At 47.0% G+C, this 14,999-nt stretch overlaps 1 protein-coding gene across 3 annotated transcripts in view; it reads left to right on the top strand.

Annotated features, from left to right (window-relative positions):
• sulf1 (sulfatase 1) overlaps positions 1 to 14,999 on the top strand; it is an 84,514-nt gene that overhangs the window by 18,549 nt on the left and 50,966 nt on the right. For all 3 annotated transcript variants that reach the window (XM_024413095.2, XM_024413094.1, XM_024413096.2), the window contains exons 2-4: positions 11,093 to 11,316; positions 12,153 to 12,392; positions 14,669 to 14,820. In XM_024413095.2, coding sequence (XP_024268863.1) covers positions 11,139 to 11,316; positions 12,153 to 12,392; positions 14,669 to 14,820 — 570 coding nt within the window. In that variant the 5' untranslated portion in view covers positions 11,093 to 11,138. The remainder of the gene's footprint in view (positions 1 to 11,092; positions 11,317 to 12,152; positions 12,393 to 14,668; positions 14,821 to 14,999) is intronic.

The raw sequence follows: 14,999 nt of genomic DNA, 5'->3' as shown, positions 1-14,999 counted from the left end.
TCCCAACGGACCACCTGGTGGCCGGGCTGCTTCAGCCTTTGATGTCTGTGGGAGCTGGATTAATTGAATGATATATTTACATGGACACATAATTAATGATGAGGGTCTAGCAGCCTGAGGCTAAGGGCTGTAAGGGCACTACAAAGGGGCTCTCTGAGGGTCTCAGGGCGAAGGGTGTAGGGTTTAGGGGTTGAACTCGGGCTACCGGTACGGATTCAGCATTCACAGAACGAAGGCACTCCTTTAGTTATACAACTAATGTGTTGGTGTTGTTGCAATCCTGATCTCTGTTGATTTATAGTTTTCATAGATCATTTGTCAGTACTGGGCTTGAATCATATTTGTCCTTACTTTGTGACGGAGGTGTCACTGGAGTGAGTGTGAGAGAGAGTGTGGTAACTAAAGAGGCAGCACTCCTTCAGTCCGTGGGCTGGACAGCAGTGTGGGAGAGAGATCCAGGCTTGACCCGGGCCCTACAACTCTACTTCCACTACTCCCTTCTGCCCCGGCCTACTCAGGGCACCCTGGGCCCTCCTCACAAAGGTTCTTCTCAGTGTACCAGGCCCCGTGGCATCCGCCCAGCCAAATTCCCCAACAGGATTAGAGAAACATTTGGAACAAACCTCAATATTAAGCTCATGTGGCTCCATAAAAACTCCCCCTGGAAAAACAAGTGGGAGTAATCAAGGCTGGCCTGAAATATGGGAGCGGTATCAGAACCAAATCAGTAGATTCTGTCTCTCCCTCTTCTACACACAGCGATCTCCTCATACATTCTCTCTCATGATTTATTTGTCATCTCGGCACACACACATATTCCTAATCTCTCTCTCTGTCTCTCTCTCTCTACCTCTGAGATTATCCTTCGTTGCTACACAGCCCATAGCTCTCTCTCTCTCTCTCTCTCTCAATAGTTGGTGAGGCCCTAACTGAAGTACAGTACACTCAGAAACCATGGCAACAAAGCTAGCTAGCTAGTGCAGGGATGGCTGTCTGTCTGAATGGTCGACTGGTAGGCTGCTGGGAAGGCCTCTAACCACACAGCGTCCTGTGCCCTGACCGTGCACTGACCTGAGTGGTTATGTGGCTTTGATCCCGGCTAGTTTATACTAACCTCAGCCACCTGGGCTGGGATGGGCCTCCTGAGCTACACACACACTCACACACACACACAACACACACATGGGTTACTTGGGGGGGTGAGAAAAGGAGAATGAGTGTGTGTGTATCTGTGTGTACATGCTTGTGCGTGTGCGTGTGTGTGAAGTCATCCCAAGCCAAGGAGGGAGACGGAAACCTTTACAAGCCCCAGAGGGACAATGGTGGATGGCGGTTAAGGAGCGTTTGGGAAGCGTTCTGATTGGCTATGCATTCCTTACAGCCACAGGTAACGCACGACCCTCCACACACATACAAACACAGACCGCTAGAGCACCACATGGCAGACGGATTGCATCTGGCTCAGTCTTCTGTTTGGCAGCACCGTCCTGCGCATCTATTAGTCATTACTGAACAATGGAGGAAAGAAAAGAAAGAGGGACAATGGAATGAACATGGAACAAGACACTGATTGATCCTTGAAGATCCTCCTCTTTCCCCTGAAAGTCAACTGTCCCGATCATCAGAACTCCTTATATTCTTCTGAAACCCTCCATCCATTTTGTTCCGTGTCTTGCTGAACATGAAAAGTTATATTGGAGGAGAGGTTCTGAGTGTCAAACCTAAACCAGATGTCACTGGGACCCTGAGGTAAGTCCCTCATTCATGATAGGCCTGCTCGTTAGGGACAAGCCCCCCTTCCCTCTCTTTTTGATTCTCACTCTTTCTCCCTCTCTCCCTCCTCTCTCCCTCTCGCTTTGTCCATCTCCAGGCTAGCCAAGATTAGTCCAAATGGGGACTAAAAGAGATCCTAATAAAAATCGAATCAAATCTCTCCCTCTCGCTCTGTCCATCTCCAGGCTAGCCAAGGCAGAGAGGAAGAGCGCAGATGAGAGGAGAAAGTAGGGCCTGATGGCATAGTTAGAATGCTAAGTGCTGCTGGAGTGTGTAATGTATGCTACCATATCTCTGTCTCACTCCCTATACAGCTGCAAGGCTTTTCTTGTAATTCATGGTTAGTAGTGAAGGGAGAGGTTGTTTTATATCGGGGGTGAAAGAATAAGACATTAGTCATGAGAGTAGAGGATTATCATGCTGTCTACCATTAAGCACCCTAAGCGCGGCACCTTGTTCTCATAGGGCTCAGGTCAAAAGTAGTACACTAGTAAAGGGAACAGGGTGCCATTTGGTACGCTGACTCAGTGTTGATGGCCATTAATCTGAAAATTGCACATTTCTTACTCCATCTGGCAGCTGTGTGCGTGTCAGAGGGACTGACTGGAAACTCCATAGTGCCCTTTTTGTTTTGGTCGACTTTGAACCCCCGTCCCCAGGCACTTTTCTTCTCCTGGACGGCTGGTCCGTCCCCAATATTCTACTACTGCAGCTGAACCCTTGATGAGTACAGTAAAGGAGTAATGAGTAATTTAAAGGCTCATTAGCGGAGCTAATCCTCCCAAACAATTAGGAAGCAGAAACAGTATGACTCTGCAGTCAGGTTGAGTACCAAATGGCACACTATTCCATATGGGCCCTGGCCAAAAGTAGTGCACTAAATAGGGAATATAGGGTGCTATTTGGGACATCGCCCCTGTGTCTGGCATAAAAGACCTCTTGTTTCCTACAGACGTATAGAACTATGTTCTAGGGGGATGTTTGTGGGGCGAAGAGAAATGTTTTTGCCCCTCTTACTAAGTTGAGGGTCTTTGGTCTATAGTTTGCTTTGGTTGGGTTCACTTAAGCTTTCTCAAGAGGTCATTCCTTTTAAATGTGTCAGTTTGGTCTGAAGGAAAAAGATTAAGAAAAACGATGCTGCTCTTAGAAAGGAAAAAAAGGAGAGATTCTTGACTTCTGATCAAAAATTCGCATATTTCCTTCACATTTGGAGATTTTCTATCACTTTTCTGAAAGATGCCAAATACCTTCCATATGCAAAGCATTTGAAATGCCAGATAACAGAAGAACACAGTATTCTAGTCAACTATTCCCTCAGGTTGGAACACATCCTGAAGGTTATCATTAAGTGCGTCCCAAATGGAACCCTATTCACATAGGGCTCTGGTCAAAAGTGGTACATTACATAGGGAATAGGGTGGCATTTGGGACGTACAGTGCTTTCAGAAAGTATTCATACCCTTCGACCTTTTTGCATAATTTTTTGTGGTACAGCCTGAATTCAAAATTGATTAAATATATATTTTCTCTCACCAGTCTACTGAAATACTACCAGTAGCCTTGTTTTTTTGAGGTTATTGTCCTGCTCATGTATTCAGGTGAATTCATCTCTGTTGGAAAGCAGACAGAACCAGGGTTTCCTCTAGGATTTTGCCTGTGCTTAGCCCCATTCCGCTTATTTATTTTGTCCTGAAAAACTCACCTGTCCTTAACGATTATAAGCATTTTCATAAAGTGATGCAGACACCACTCTGCTTGAAAATATGGAGAGGGGTACTCAGTAATGTGTTGTATTAGATTTGCCCCAAACATAAAACTTTGTATTCAGGACAAAAAGTTAATTGCAGTATTACTTTAATGCCTTCTTGCAAACAGGTTAGTATTGTAGAGTAACTACAATGCTGTTGATCCATCCTCAGTTTTATCTTATCACAGCCATTAAACTCAAACTCTTTTAAAGTCACTATTGGCCTCATGGTGAAATGCCTGAGTGGCTTCCTGCCTCTCTGGGAAGTGAGTTAGGAAGGACACCTGTATCTTTCTAGTGACTGGGTGTATTGATACACCACCCAAAGTGTAATTAGTAACTTCACCGTGTTCGAAGGGACATTCAATGTCAGCTTTTTGTATTTTTACCGTTCTACCAATAGGTGCCCTTCTTACATGCTGACCACACCGCTTGCGTCGCTTGTGCGAGCGTTGCAAAATAAATGTACACATGCATGTTATTCAATCATTGGACCCACACTGCTCGCGCACGTCAGCGACCGTCTGTGTAGCCAGGCGCTAAAATAGAAATCGGTCCAATTTTTGATGCGCTTGCAAGTCCGGTCACTCCAGTCTCCTCATTGGTTTTTAGGAGCATATACCCACGTGGGTGATTGAAAGATGAACTGAGGTCCACACTGCAGTCGGTTGTAGTAATGCTGTAAAGTTGGTTGCCAACCTCCATAAAAAGTCCAAAGAAGAAAAAGAAGCCTGAAGAAAGGAGGAAAGATGATGAGAAACGAACTTGGTTGACCCTTTTATCTGTGGATTAATTGTTGGAGTAGAGGACCTTGTGCATTTCAGGAAAAATAACAACCCAATGTTTGTATCCCAGGACAAATGAGCTAGCAACAGCAAGCTAATGGGTTTGTTTTGATATTTCAACCTGCGTGTTTTGATTGCTTCTGGTGTGGGCGGACAAAATCAACGTGCACGCGCGTCCGGTTTGGTCAGCATGTTAGAGAGACATTGGAAAACCTTCCTGGTCTTTGTGGTTGAATCTGTTTGAAATCCACTGCTCGACTGGGGGACCTTACAGATACTTGTATGTGTGGGGTACAGAGATGAGGTGGTCATTCAAAACTCATGTTAAACCTTGTTATTGCATAAAGGGTGAGTCCATCCGACTTATTATGGGACTTGTTGAGCACATTTTTACTCCTGAACTTATGTGTGCTTTGCCGTAACAAAGGGGTTGAATAATTGACTCAAGACATTTCAGCTTTTCATTATTAATTCATTTATTAACATTTCTAAACATAGGCCAGTGACGACACAAATCACAATGTAATCCATTTTAAATTCAGGCTGTAACACAACAAAATGTGGAAAAAGTCAAGGGGTGGGAATACTTTGAGATAAGCCTCCATTGTTCCTGGGTCTACAGCAAGGCTACCCCTGCTCTCTCTTTCTCTCATCTCCCATGGTGTCATAGGAATGTCAGGACATCACTACTGTCAGGGGCTAGAATCTGGTTGTCAGAGGTTAAAGTTCAAGGTGTGTGTGTTTAGGGGTCTCGTAGATGAGTGGGCATCATTGCTGGAACTTCACTTGAATATTAGAAATAGCTGAGTGCGTAACATATTTTTCCATTTTATGTGTCCCAATGAGAACTGAAGTTGACCTTTGTTCTCTGAAGGTAAAAAGTCAGTAGAAAAGTGAACCAAATCAGGTCAAATTAACAGTGAATCATGTTCAATTGAGTTAAAGGGAGAGGAAGGTGACAGATGGAACCCTCCTGTCTGTCCCAAACAGCCCCCTATTCTCTATATATTGCACTACATTTGATCACAGCCCTATGGGGCCTGGTCAAAAGTAGTGCCTTTTATAGGGAATAGGGTGCCATTTGGGACACTGGCTTTGAAGACAGCTGCCTCAGCACAGTGTCAATGTGCTCCCCCGTCCCATGATCAAGTTTTATAGCATTGTATTAGCGCTGTAATTCCAGTTGTAAGGAGAATGTGGCGATTCGGGGCTGTTAGAGTGGCATATCACACAATGACACTCTTTATCTGCCTCTCAGCTTCTTCATTCCTCAAGAAGTCCCATGAAAAGACCATTGCTACGGATCATTGGCGTGGCTAATTGATGATGCATCCCAAATGGCACCCTGGTCTTTTATATAGCACACCTCTTTTGACCAGAGCCCTCTGGGGCAGCTTATGGGTCCTGGTTAAAAGTAGTGCACTACATAGGGAATAGGGTGCCATTTGGTTTGGGATGCAGTGTGAATGTGGGTTGAGTGCGAACATTAGACGGACCCTTTTGAGTATAGCCTCTTGTTGGGTTGTTTAGAGTCTTCCAGTGACAGTGTAAGGAGTTAAGTGGGCTTCATCATGCGTGTGTGAGTAGCGTGTTTTTTCTCTCGGTAATCTAGTGTTTCTAACATCAAATCAAATTGTGCCGAATACAACAAGTGTAGACCTTACAGTGAAATGCTTACTTACAAGCCCTTAACCAACAATGCAGTTTTTAGAAAAAAAAGCGTTAAGAAAGTATTTACTAAATTAACTGAAGTAAACAATAAATAAATACAATGAAAAAATAAAAAAATAAGAAAAATAACAAATAACATCTAGCGTGTCTTGTGTATGTACACTTCTGTGTGTGTGTGTGTGTGTCCCCTGCCAATCCCTGCCTGAGGGCTGAGGTTCTAAACAGTGCCAGTGTTTGTACAGGGCTGTGAGGATGTCTGGACAGGCTGTCCCGGACAATGCCTGTCCAAAATACTCTCCAAAAAAGCTCTTACTGCTCCATCTGAGATTTACGTCCCAAATGGCACCTTATTCCCTGCATAGTGCACTATGGGCCCTGGTCAAATGTAGTGCACGTTTTAGAGAATAGGGTACCATTTGGGATGCATGCTAAGAGCTGCTTATTACCATTACACATCTCTATGGGGAGACAAGCAGATGGAAAACCAATGACCAACACAGTTATGCAGATACAGGTTACATCCCAAATGGCATCCTAATCGCTATTTTGGCACTACTTTTGACAAGGGCACTGGTCAAAAGTTGTGCACTATGTAGGGAATAGGGCATAGTTAACAAAGATTATGTTTAGAGGGAACCAAAAACAGAGATTTAGGCTACCATGATTTGGTGACCATCTGTTCTGACAGACAGATCTGTGAATGCTTCAGTATATCTGTGACGTCTGCTTTGGGCCGACAGACGCTAGCTAGCTATGACGAAACACAGTGGTCAGATAGGGTAGGTTTTCAACTTCGACAATCTCTCTTATTGCTGATTAGGAAGGAAAGAAGATGCGTTGGATGTGGAATGGTGGAGAAGGTAGACATTGATGGGTTGATTACAGAAAGAGTGGGTAAACTACTGTAAAATCCAATCCCAGGAGTAATACAGCCCTCAGCTTGGCCTGAGGGTATGAGTAAGGAAGGTGGACCATGACAACCAGGACATTGTAATAGCAGCTCCATCATCTCCCAGTGACAGGAGACCTTCTGGACAGCCATCTTGCTGAGTGGCACCATACTGATCTTCATTCTGACCTAATGAGCTGGAACAAAATAGTGGCTCTACCACACCTGAGCCTGGCCCTCCCTCATGGAGAGACCCTCCTTTCTGGGCCAAAACCCCAGTGGGTGTCACTGCCTTTGTCCCTCCCTCTGTGCCTCTCAACTTTAGCAAACAGGCCCAGAGCCAGTTCCCAACCTAGCACTAGGGCTTTCTCCAAGGAGTAAAGAGGGAGCAATGGCTGAATTAAAGGCTGCATACCAATATATTTTTGTGTTTTCCTTCATGATCAGCATTAAGGGAACATATAGGGTAGGTTTTCAACTTTAACTTACTCACCATTCAACATACAGTTTACTCTTAACCAAACAGTAAGTTATGTCTCCAGTTTAAAACCGGTCTATTAAGTCATATTAACGTACAATACAATGTATTTAAAACATTTCTCTTTGCATAGTTGGGAAAGGCCCGTAAGTCAGCTTTTCACTGTTAGTCCACACTTGTTGTTTTACGAAACATGTGACAAACAACATTTGATTTGATAAACTTGGTAAGCAATGTTATCAAGAGTGGAATAAAACTATTTACCCAGTCAATACCAGATGGAAAGTTCTATCAACACCAGCGGACCATAAATCACCGTCTTTCCAAAGCTTCAGAGACTCCTTGGCGTCTTTCTGATCGTGGTAAATGTAGAAAAGGCAATAAGCCAGTGGTTATTTATACTGTGGTTATAATCGACAGTGACATCACAAATGGCACCCTATTCCCTGTACACCTCCCCCCTACTACCTCCCCAACCACCGACCCACCACCACCTCCCCACCGCCCCCCACCCCTGTCACGCTTGACGGGCTTGGGATGCCTGTTGACTGACAGGTGGGAGGAAGGGCTGTGATTGGTTCAGGCTGGGGCCTGCGGGAAGGCATTGGAGCGTGGAGAGAGCCAGAGTGAGAGAGAAGAGAGAGAGAGAGATGGTTGATGTGTGATAGAGTTGATCAACACAGGGAGAGAAGCAGATTCAGGCCTCTATACTGGATGTGTTTTCTCGTGAAAGGATATGAAGGGGTTAAGAACAAGATGACATTATAATACTGATGATGTCAACTCAGGTGAGCCTGCTCTCTAGTTCTCTCTCTAATAGTTGCCTTAAGATCAGTCAGTGTCTGTTGTCTGTCGTTTGTGTTTCCCTGCATGTTCTTGTCCAGGTTCAGGCTTGGTTGAGGACTCTGGGGCTGATCTTCATTTAAGGGTTGAGTATTTCACTCAACACCCAGCACATGCTGGAACTGTTATAGGTTGTCCCAAATGGTACCTCATTCCCTTTATATTGCACTACTTTTGACCAGGGCTCATAGGGCTCTAGTCAAAAGTAGTGCACTATATAGGGAGTGCCATTTGGGACGCATTCATAGTAAAGTTTTTCAACGTTTGGAGTGGCTAACTCAGGATGGTCTTCTGGTCTGTTTGTTGAACAATATATATACAGTGCATTTTGAAAGTATTCAGATCCATTGCCTTTAACATATTTTGTTAACCTCACTATTTTATGCCTTACTCTAAAATATTTCATTTATTTAAAAAAATATATATTTTTACCCCCAATTTCATGGTATCCACGAAATTGTTACTCGGGAGAGACAAAGGTCGAAAGCCAGTCCTCCGAAACACAACCCAACCAAGCCGCACTGCTTCTTAACACAGTGCGAATCCAACCCGGAAGCCAGCCGCACCAATGTGTTGGAGGAAACACCGTACACCTGGCGACCTGGTTAGCGTGCACTGCGCCCGGCCCGCCACAGGAGTCGCTAGTGTGCGATGAGACAAGGATATCCCTACCGGCCAAACCCTCCCTAACCCGGACGATGCTAGGCCAATTGTGCATCGCCCCACGGACCTCTCGGTCGCGGCCGGCTGCGACAGAGCCTGGGCACGAACCCAGAGTCTCTGGTGGCACAGCTAGCAGTGCGATGCAGTGACCTAGACCACTGTCCCACCTGGGAGGCCACTCTAAAATATATATATATTTATTTTATGTCTTCATCAATCTACTCACAATAACCTATAACGACGAAGCAAAAACTGTTTTTTTAGACATTTTTGCAAATGTATTACACATTTAAATCGGAAATATCACGTTTGCATAAGTATTCAGACCCTTTACTCAGTACTTTGTTGAAGCACCTTTGGCAGCGATTGCAGCCTTGAGTCTTCTTGGGTATGGCGCTACAAACTTGGCACATCTGTATTTGGGGAGTTTCTCCCATTCTTCTTTTCAGATCCTCTCAAGCTCTGTCAGCTTGGAAGGGGAGCGTCGCTGCACAGCTGTTTTCAGGTCTCTCTAGAGATGTTTGATCGGATTCAAGTCTGGGCTCTGGCTTTCAGAGACTTGTCCCGAAGCCACTCCTGCATTGTCTTGGCTGTGTGCTAAGGGTTGTTGTCCTGTTGGAAGGTGAACCTTCGCCCCAGTCTGAGGTCCTGAGTGCTCTGGAGCAGGATTTCATCAAGGATCTCTCTGTACTTTGTTCCGTTGATCTTTCCCTCGATCCTGACTAGTCTACCAGTCCCTGCAGCTGAAAAACATCCCCAGAGCATGATGCTGCCCACCATGCTTGACCGTAGGGATGGTGCCAGGATTTCCTCCACACTTGACACTTGGCATTCAGGCCAAAGAGTTCAATCTTGGTTTCATCAGACCAGAGAATCTTGTTTCTCATGGTCTGAGAGTCCTTTAGGGCATTCATGTGCCTTTTACTGAGGAGTGGCTTCCATTTGGCCACTCTACCATAAAGGCCTGATTGGTGGAGTGCTGCAGAGATGGTTGTCCTTCTGGAAGGTTCTCCCACGATTGCTCAGTATGGTTGGGCATTTGGCCAAACCTTTTCCATTTAAGAATGATGGAGGCCACTGTATTCTTGCGGACCTTCAATGCTGCAGAAATGTTTTGGGTACCCTTCCCAGGATCTGTGCCTCGACACAATCCAGTCTCGGAGCTCTATGGACAATACCTTCAAACTCATGGCTGGTTTTTGCTCTGACATGTCAACGTTGGGACCAAATATAGACAGGTGTGGGAAGGGGACTGAATACTTTCCGAATGCACTGTAGTCTGCATATCAAAATGGCACCCTTTCCCCCTACTACTTCCCATAGGGCTCTGGTCAAAAGGAGAGTGCAGTACGTAGGGAGTAGGGTGCCCTTTGGGACACAGACATAGTGGAGTTGGGGTATGATTTGTGAGCAGATGGATGTAACTTCTGGGAAGTAAATATGTTTAAATGTAGCGGTGAATCTGGGACGGTTGTTGACTGTTTTCTGGAAAGAGAACAGACTGGTTTACTACCGCTTTGATAAGGCAGTAGTAAACCACTTTTTCCTCGCTCACTCTTATTCTTTCTATCCACACTGAGTGTACAAAACATCAGGAACACCTGCTCTTTCCGAGACAGGCTGACCAGGTGAATCCAAGTGAAAGCTATGATCCCTTATTGACGTCACTTGTGAAATCCACTTCAATCAGTGTAGATGAAGGGTAGGAGACATGGGCCAGCATCCCTGTGGTACGCTTTCAACACCTTGAAGAGTCCATGCCCTGATGAATTGAGGCTGTTCTGAGGGCAAAAGCAGTATGCAATATTAGTAAAGTGTTCCTAATGTTTGGGCACTCAGTATACATTACTGTCTCACTTTCACTCTCATTGTTGCTCTCTCTCTCTCTCGTTGTCTCTCTTTAATTACATGTTGTCAACAGTGTGTCAGTAAATACTGCATCTCGACTAACTCCTCCTTCTCCTTTCTCTCTCTCTCTCTCGCACTCTCTCTGTCCATGTCTCTCTGTTCGTTTCTCTCCCTCTGTCTCTCTCTCCATCTCTCTCTCTCCGTGTCTCTCTTTCTCTTGTCTCTCTCTCTCTGTCTCTCTCTCTGTCTCTCTCTCTGTGTGTCTCTCTGTGTCTCTCTCTCTCTCTCTCTCTCTCTCTCTCTCTCTCTCTTTCTCTCTCTCTCTCTCTCTCTGTGTCTCTGCCTCTCTGTCTCTCTCTCTCCCTCTGTGTGTGTCTGTCTCCCTCTCTTCTCAGACTCCTCCTCAGAAGTGAGAGCTCCAGTGGGTTTCCTCCCTCCGCCATGCTGCTGGTGTGTGTGTCCTGGCTGGGCCTGCTGTCCCTGGGTTGGGACCAGGGCTGTTCAGCATTCAGCACCACCAGAGCCCAGGGAGGCCTGAGGGGACGCATCCAGAGGGACCGCAGGAACATTAGGCCCAACATCATCCTCATCATAACCGACGATCAGGACACGGAGCTTGGTAAGACTGTCATGCTGATCCCCTGGAGGTCTGCTGTATTTTGTAAGAGCCGCCATAGCTGTATGAATCTGGGTTGTATTCATTAGTGCACACTGTAGCGAAACGTTTTGTAACAGAAAATGAGAACAAGCATTTTTGCTTTACAAATTCAGGTAGGACCCTCACTCTTTCTGCCCGTTTCCTTCCATTTGGTTCCTAGTGTACATCTCTCAGTCTGTCCTACGGAGGTCTGGGACTATAGTGGTGGTGTTGTCTTGGTCACTACCACTATAAGGTGCTCTGTTGATCAGTGTTGTAATCTACAGGGTGCATGGTTGGCCCTGCTATCTACTGTTCTGGGACTGAGAGCATCCTCACCTCTCTCTCGCTCTTTCTGTCTCCCAGACATAAGCGCAAGCAGACAGAGGGGCCATCTGGCCTTGTGGAGCGGTGTACAGTGTTTGTGTAATGGATTATGGTTACTTATTACTCTGACAGAATAGGATGGGATGCGAAAAGCTACAATCCTAGTTTGACCGCAGTGTTTCCCCACAGGGAAATGCAATGTTGCAATCCTCCTCCTCTGACAAAAATCCATCTCCCACACTAACTGTCACTACAGAGCAGCAGGTTAAGAAGTCATGAAGGAAGATCTACAAACAGAACAGAACAGTCTGAACTGTGTCAATTGTAATTTAGTTACATGGGTCACTGTTAAGTCTATAAGACCGCAGTCTGTGACGATTGGCGTCAGCGACACATGGAAATGTTTCTGGATAACTGTTCAACTTGCTGTTCGTCTTTTAATGTCTTTCTTTCCTCATTTCTCCCTTCTCCTCGTTACTCCTCCCCGCTAGGCTCTCTTCAGGTGATGAATAAGACTCGTAAGATAATGGAAGATGGAGGCACCTCGTTCACCAATGCCTTTGTGAGCACGCCCATGTGCTGTCCGTCGCGCTCGTCCATGCTGACTGGGAAGTACGTTCACAACCACAACACCTACACCAACAACGAGAACTGTTCATCGCCGTCCTGGCAGGCCCAGCATGAACCACGCTCCTTCGCCGTCTACCTCAACAATACAGGATACAGGACAGGTAAGGTGGCACACACAGTCCCTGCCAGAGTTCCGGCAGTCACCAGCTCCCCAAATGCCTGTTGACAATCACTCCTGTTTTTAGTCAAACACACATTTTTTACAGGAACCGACCCTCCGTTCGCCTGTCTCCCTCCCCATATATTTGTCTCCCTCCCCATATATTTGTCTCCCTCCCCATATATTTGTCTCCCTGCCCATATATTTGTCTCCCCCATATATCTGCCTGTCTCCCTCCCCATATATTTGTCTCCCTCCCCATATATCTGCCTGTCTCCCTCCCCATATATCTGCCTGTCTCCCTCCCCATATATTTGTCTCCCTCTCCATATATCTACCTGTCTCCCTCCCTATATATCTGCCTGTCTCCCTCCCCCTCTATCTGCCTGTCTCCCTCCCCTCTATCTGCCTGTCTCCCCCCTCTATCTGCCTGTCTCCCTCCCCATATATCTGCCTGTCTCCCTCCCCCTCTATCTGCCTGTCTCCCTCTCTATCTGCCTGTCTCCCTCCCCCTCTATCTGCCTGTCTCCCTCCCCTCTATCTGCCTGTCTCCCTCCCCATATATCTGCCTGTCTCCCTCCCCCTCTATCTGCCTGTCTCCCTCGCCCTCTATCTGCCTGTCTCCCTCGCCCTCTATCTGCCTGTCTCCTCGCCCTCTATCTGCCTGTCTCCCTCGCCCTCTATCTGCCTGTCTCCCTCGCCCTCTATCTGCCTGTCTCCCTCCCCATATATTTGTCTCCCTCTCCATATATCTACCTGTCTCCCTCCCTATATATCTGCCTGTCTCCCTCCCCTCTATCTGCCTGTCTCCCTCCCCCTCTATCTGCCTGTCTCCCCCCTCTCTATCTGCCTGTCTCCCTCCCCATATATCTGCCTGTCTCCCTCCCCTCTATCTGCCTGTCTCCTCTCTATCTGCCTGTCTCCCTCCCCCTCTATCTGCCTGTCTCCCTCCCCCTCTATCTGCCTGTCTCCCTCCCCATATATCTGCCTGTCTCCCTCCCCCTCTATCTGCCTGTCTCCCTCGCCCTCTATCTGCCTGTCTCCCTCGCCCTCTATCTGCCTGTCTCCCTCGCCCTCTATCTGCCTGTCTCCCTCGCCCTCTATCTGCCTGTCTCCCTCGCCCTCTATCTGCCTGTCTCCCTCCCCCTCTATCTGCCTGTCTCCCTCCCCATATATCTGCCTGTCTCCCTCCCCATATATCTGCCTGTCTCCCTCCCCCTCTATCTGCCTGCCTCCCTCCCCCTCTATCTGCCTGTCTCCCTCCCCCTCTATCTGCCTGCCTCTTTCCCCCTCTATCTGCCTGCCTCCTTCCCTCTCTATCTGCCTGTCTCCCTCCCCCTCTATCTGCCTGCCTCCCTCCCTCTCTATCTGCCAGCCTCCCTCCCCCTCTATCTGCCAGCCTCCCTCCCTCTCTATCCGCCTCCCTCTCTATCTGCCTCCCTCTATCTGCCTCCCTCCCCCCCTGCCTGTCTGTCTGCTGTGAGAAATGCAAACATGGTGTGGGTGCCAGGCTCCTGTCGGGGCTCATCAGCTAGTGTCTGCCTGAGTGATGGCTTGGAGGGCAGGCATGTGGGGAGGCGTACAGGCTCTGGGCTGGGCAGCTCAATGGGGTCCTGTGGCTTGCAGAGCGAAGAGGGCTGTGGTTTTGGAGCTGATATGTTGGTCTACAATTAGCTCTCTCTGGGTAGACTGGCCCCGTGCCCAGGAGGCTGCTACTGGGGAGAGATAGAGAGATAGTTAGGAGAAGAGAGAGAGGGAGGGACAGAGAGGGACAGAGTTCGAGGCATACAAACACAACACATTGTCAACAAACAGTTCCAGGTACAGGATTCATGGGGGTGTTTGTGGGGTGTTAGGGTCAGAGAAAGGTCACACAACAGGGAAAACATTGCTGATATTTATCGAGTCAGTTCACTACCCTACTCTGTGGTTATGAGAAACATTGCTGATATTTATCGAGTCAGTTCACTACCCTACTCTGTGGTTATGAGAAACATTGCTGATATTTATCGAGTCAGTTCACTACCCTACTCTGTGGTTACGAGAAACATTGCTCGTCAAGCTTCCAAAAATTGCCAGTGAATCATTAGATTTAGAGACATTTCTTACAGGTTCTTACAGACAATAAATCAGAGCCAATATATCAGCCTCCTCTCATCCCTGTACTCTTTCTCGAGGATGATGTTTTAATGTCTGTGAAGCCAAAGTAACATTTCTACATGAAGGCTTCTCTAATTGTAATTCTCTTTTCTCTCTCTCTCCTCTGTTCCATCCCAGCGTTCTTTGGGAAGTACCTGAACGAGTACAACGGCAGCTACATCCCTCCTGGGTGGCGGGAGTGGGTGGGGCTGATCAAAAATTCCAGATTTTATAATTACACCGTCTGTCGGAACGGTTACAAGGAGAAGCACGGTGCAGAATATGCCAAGGTATGTCTGCATGCCTGCCAGTGGTGTGTGTGTGTGTGTGTGTGTGTGTGTGTGTGTGTGCGCGTGCGTCCAGTCCCTGTCTGCCCTTAAAGATGCCCCATTAATCTCAAGCACCTATTTGTTCTTCCTTTATGACTGAATGTAATTGAATGTAAGGTCTTTTCCCGGCTAATTGCAGG

This window comes from Oncorhynchus tshawytscha, linkage group LG29 (assembly GCF_018296145.1).
Source record: "Oncorhynchus tshawytscha isolate Ot180627B linkage group LG29, Otsh_v2.0, whole genome shotgun sequence".
NCBI lineage: Eukaryota > Metazoa > Chordata > Actinopteri > Salmoniformes > Salmonidae > Oncorhynchus > Oncorhynchus tshawytscha.
The sequence above is the reverse complement of the archived record's forward strand: the minus strand, read 5'-3'. Positions and strand labels throughout refer to the sequence as shown.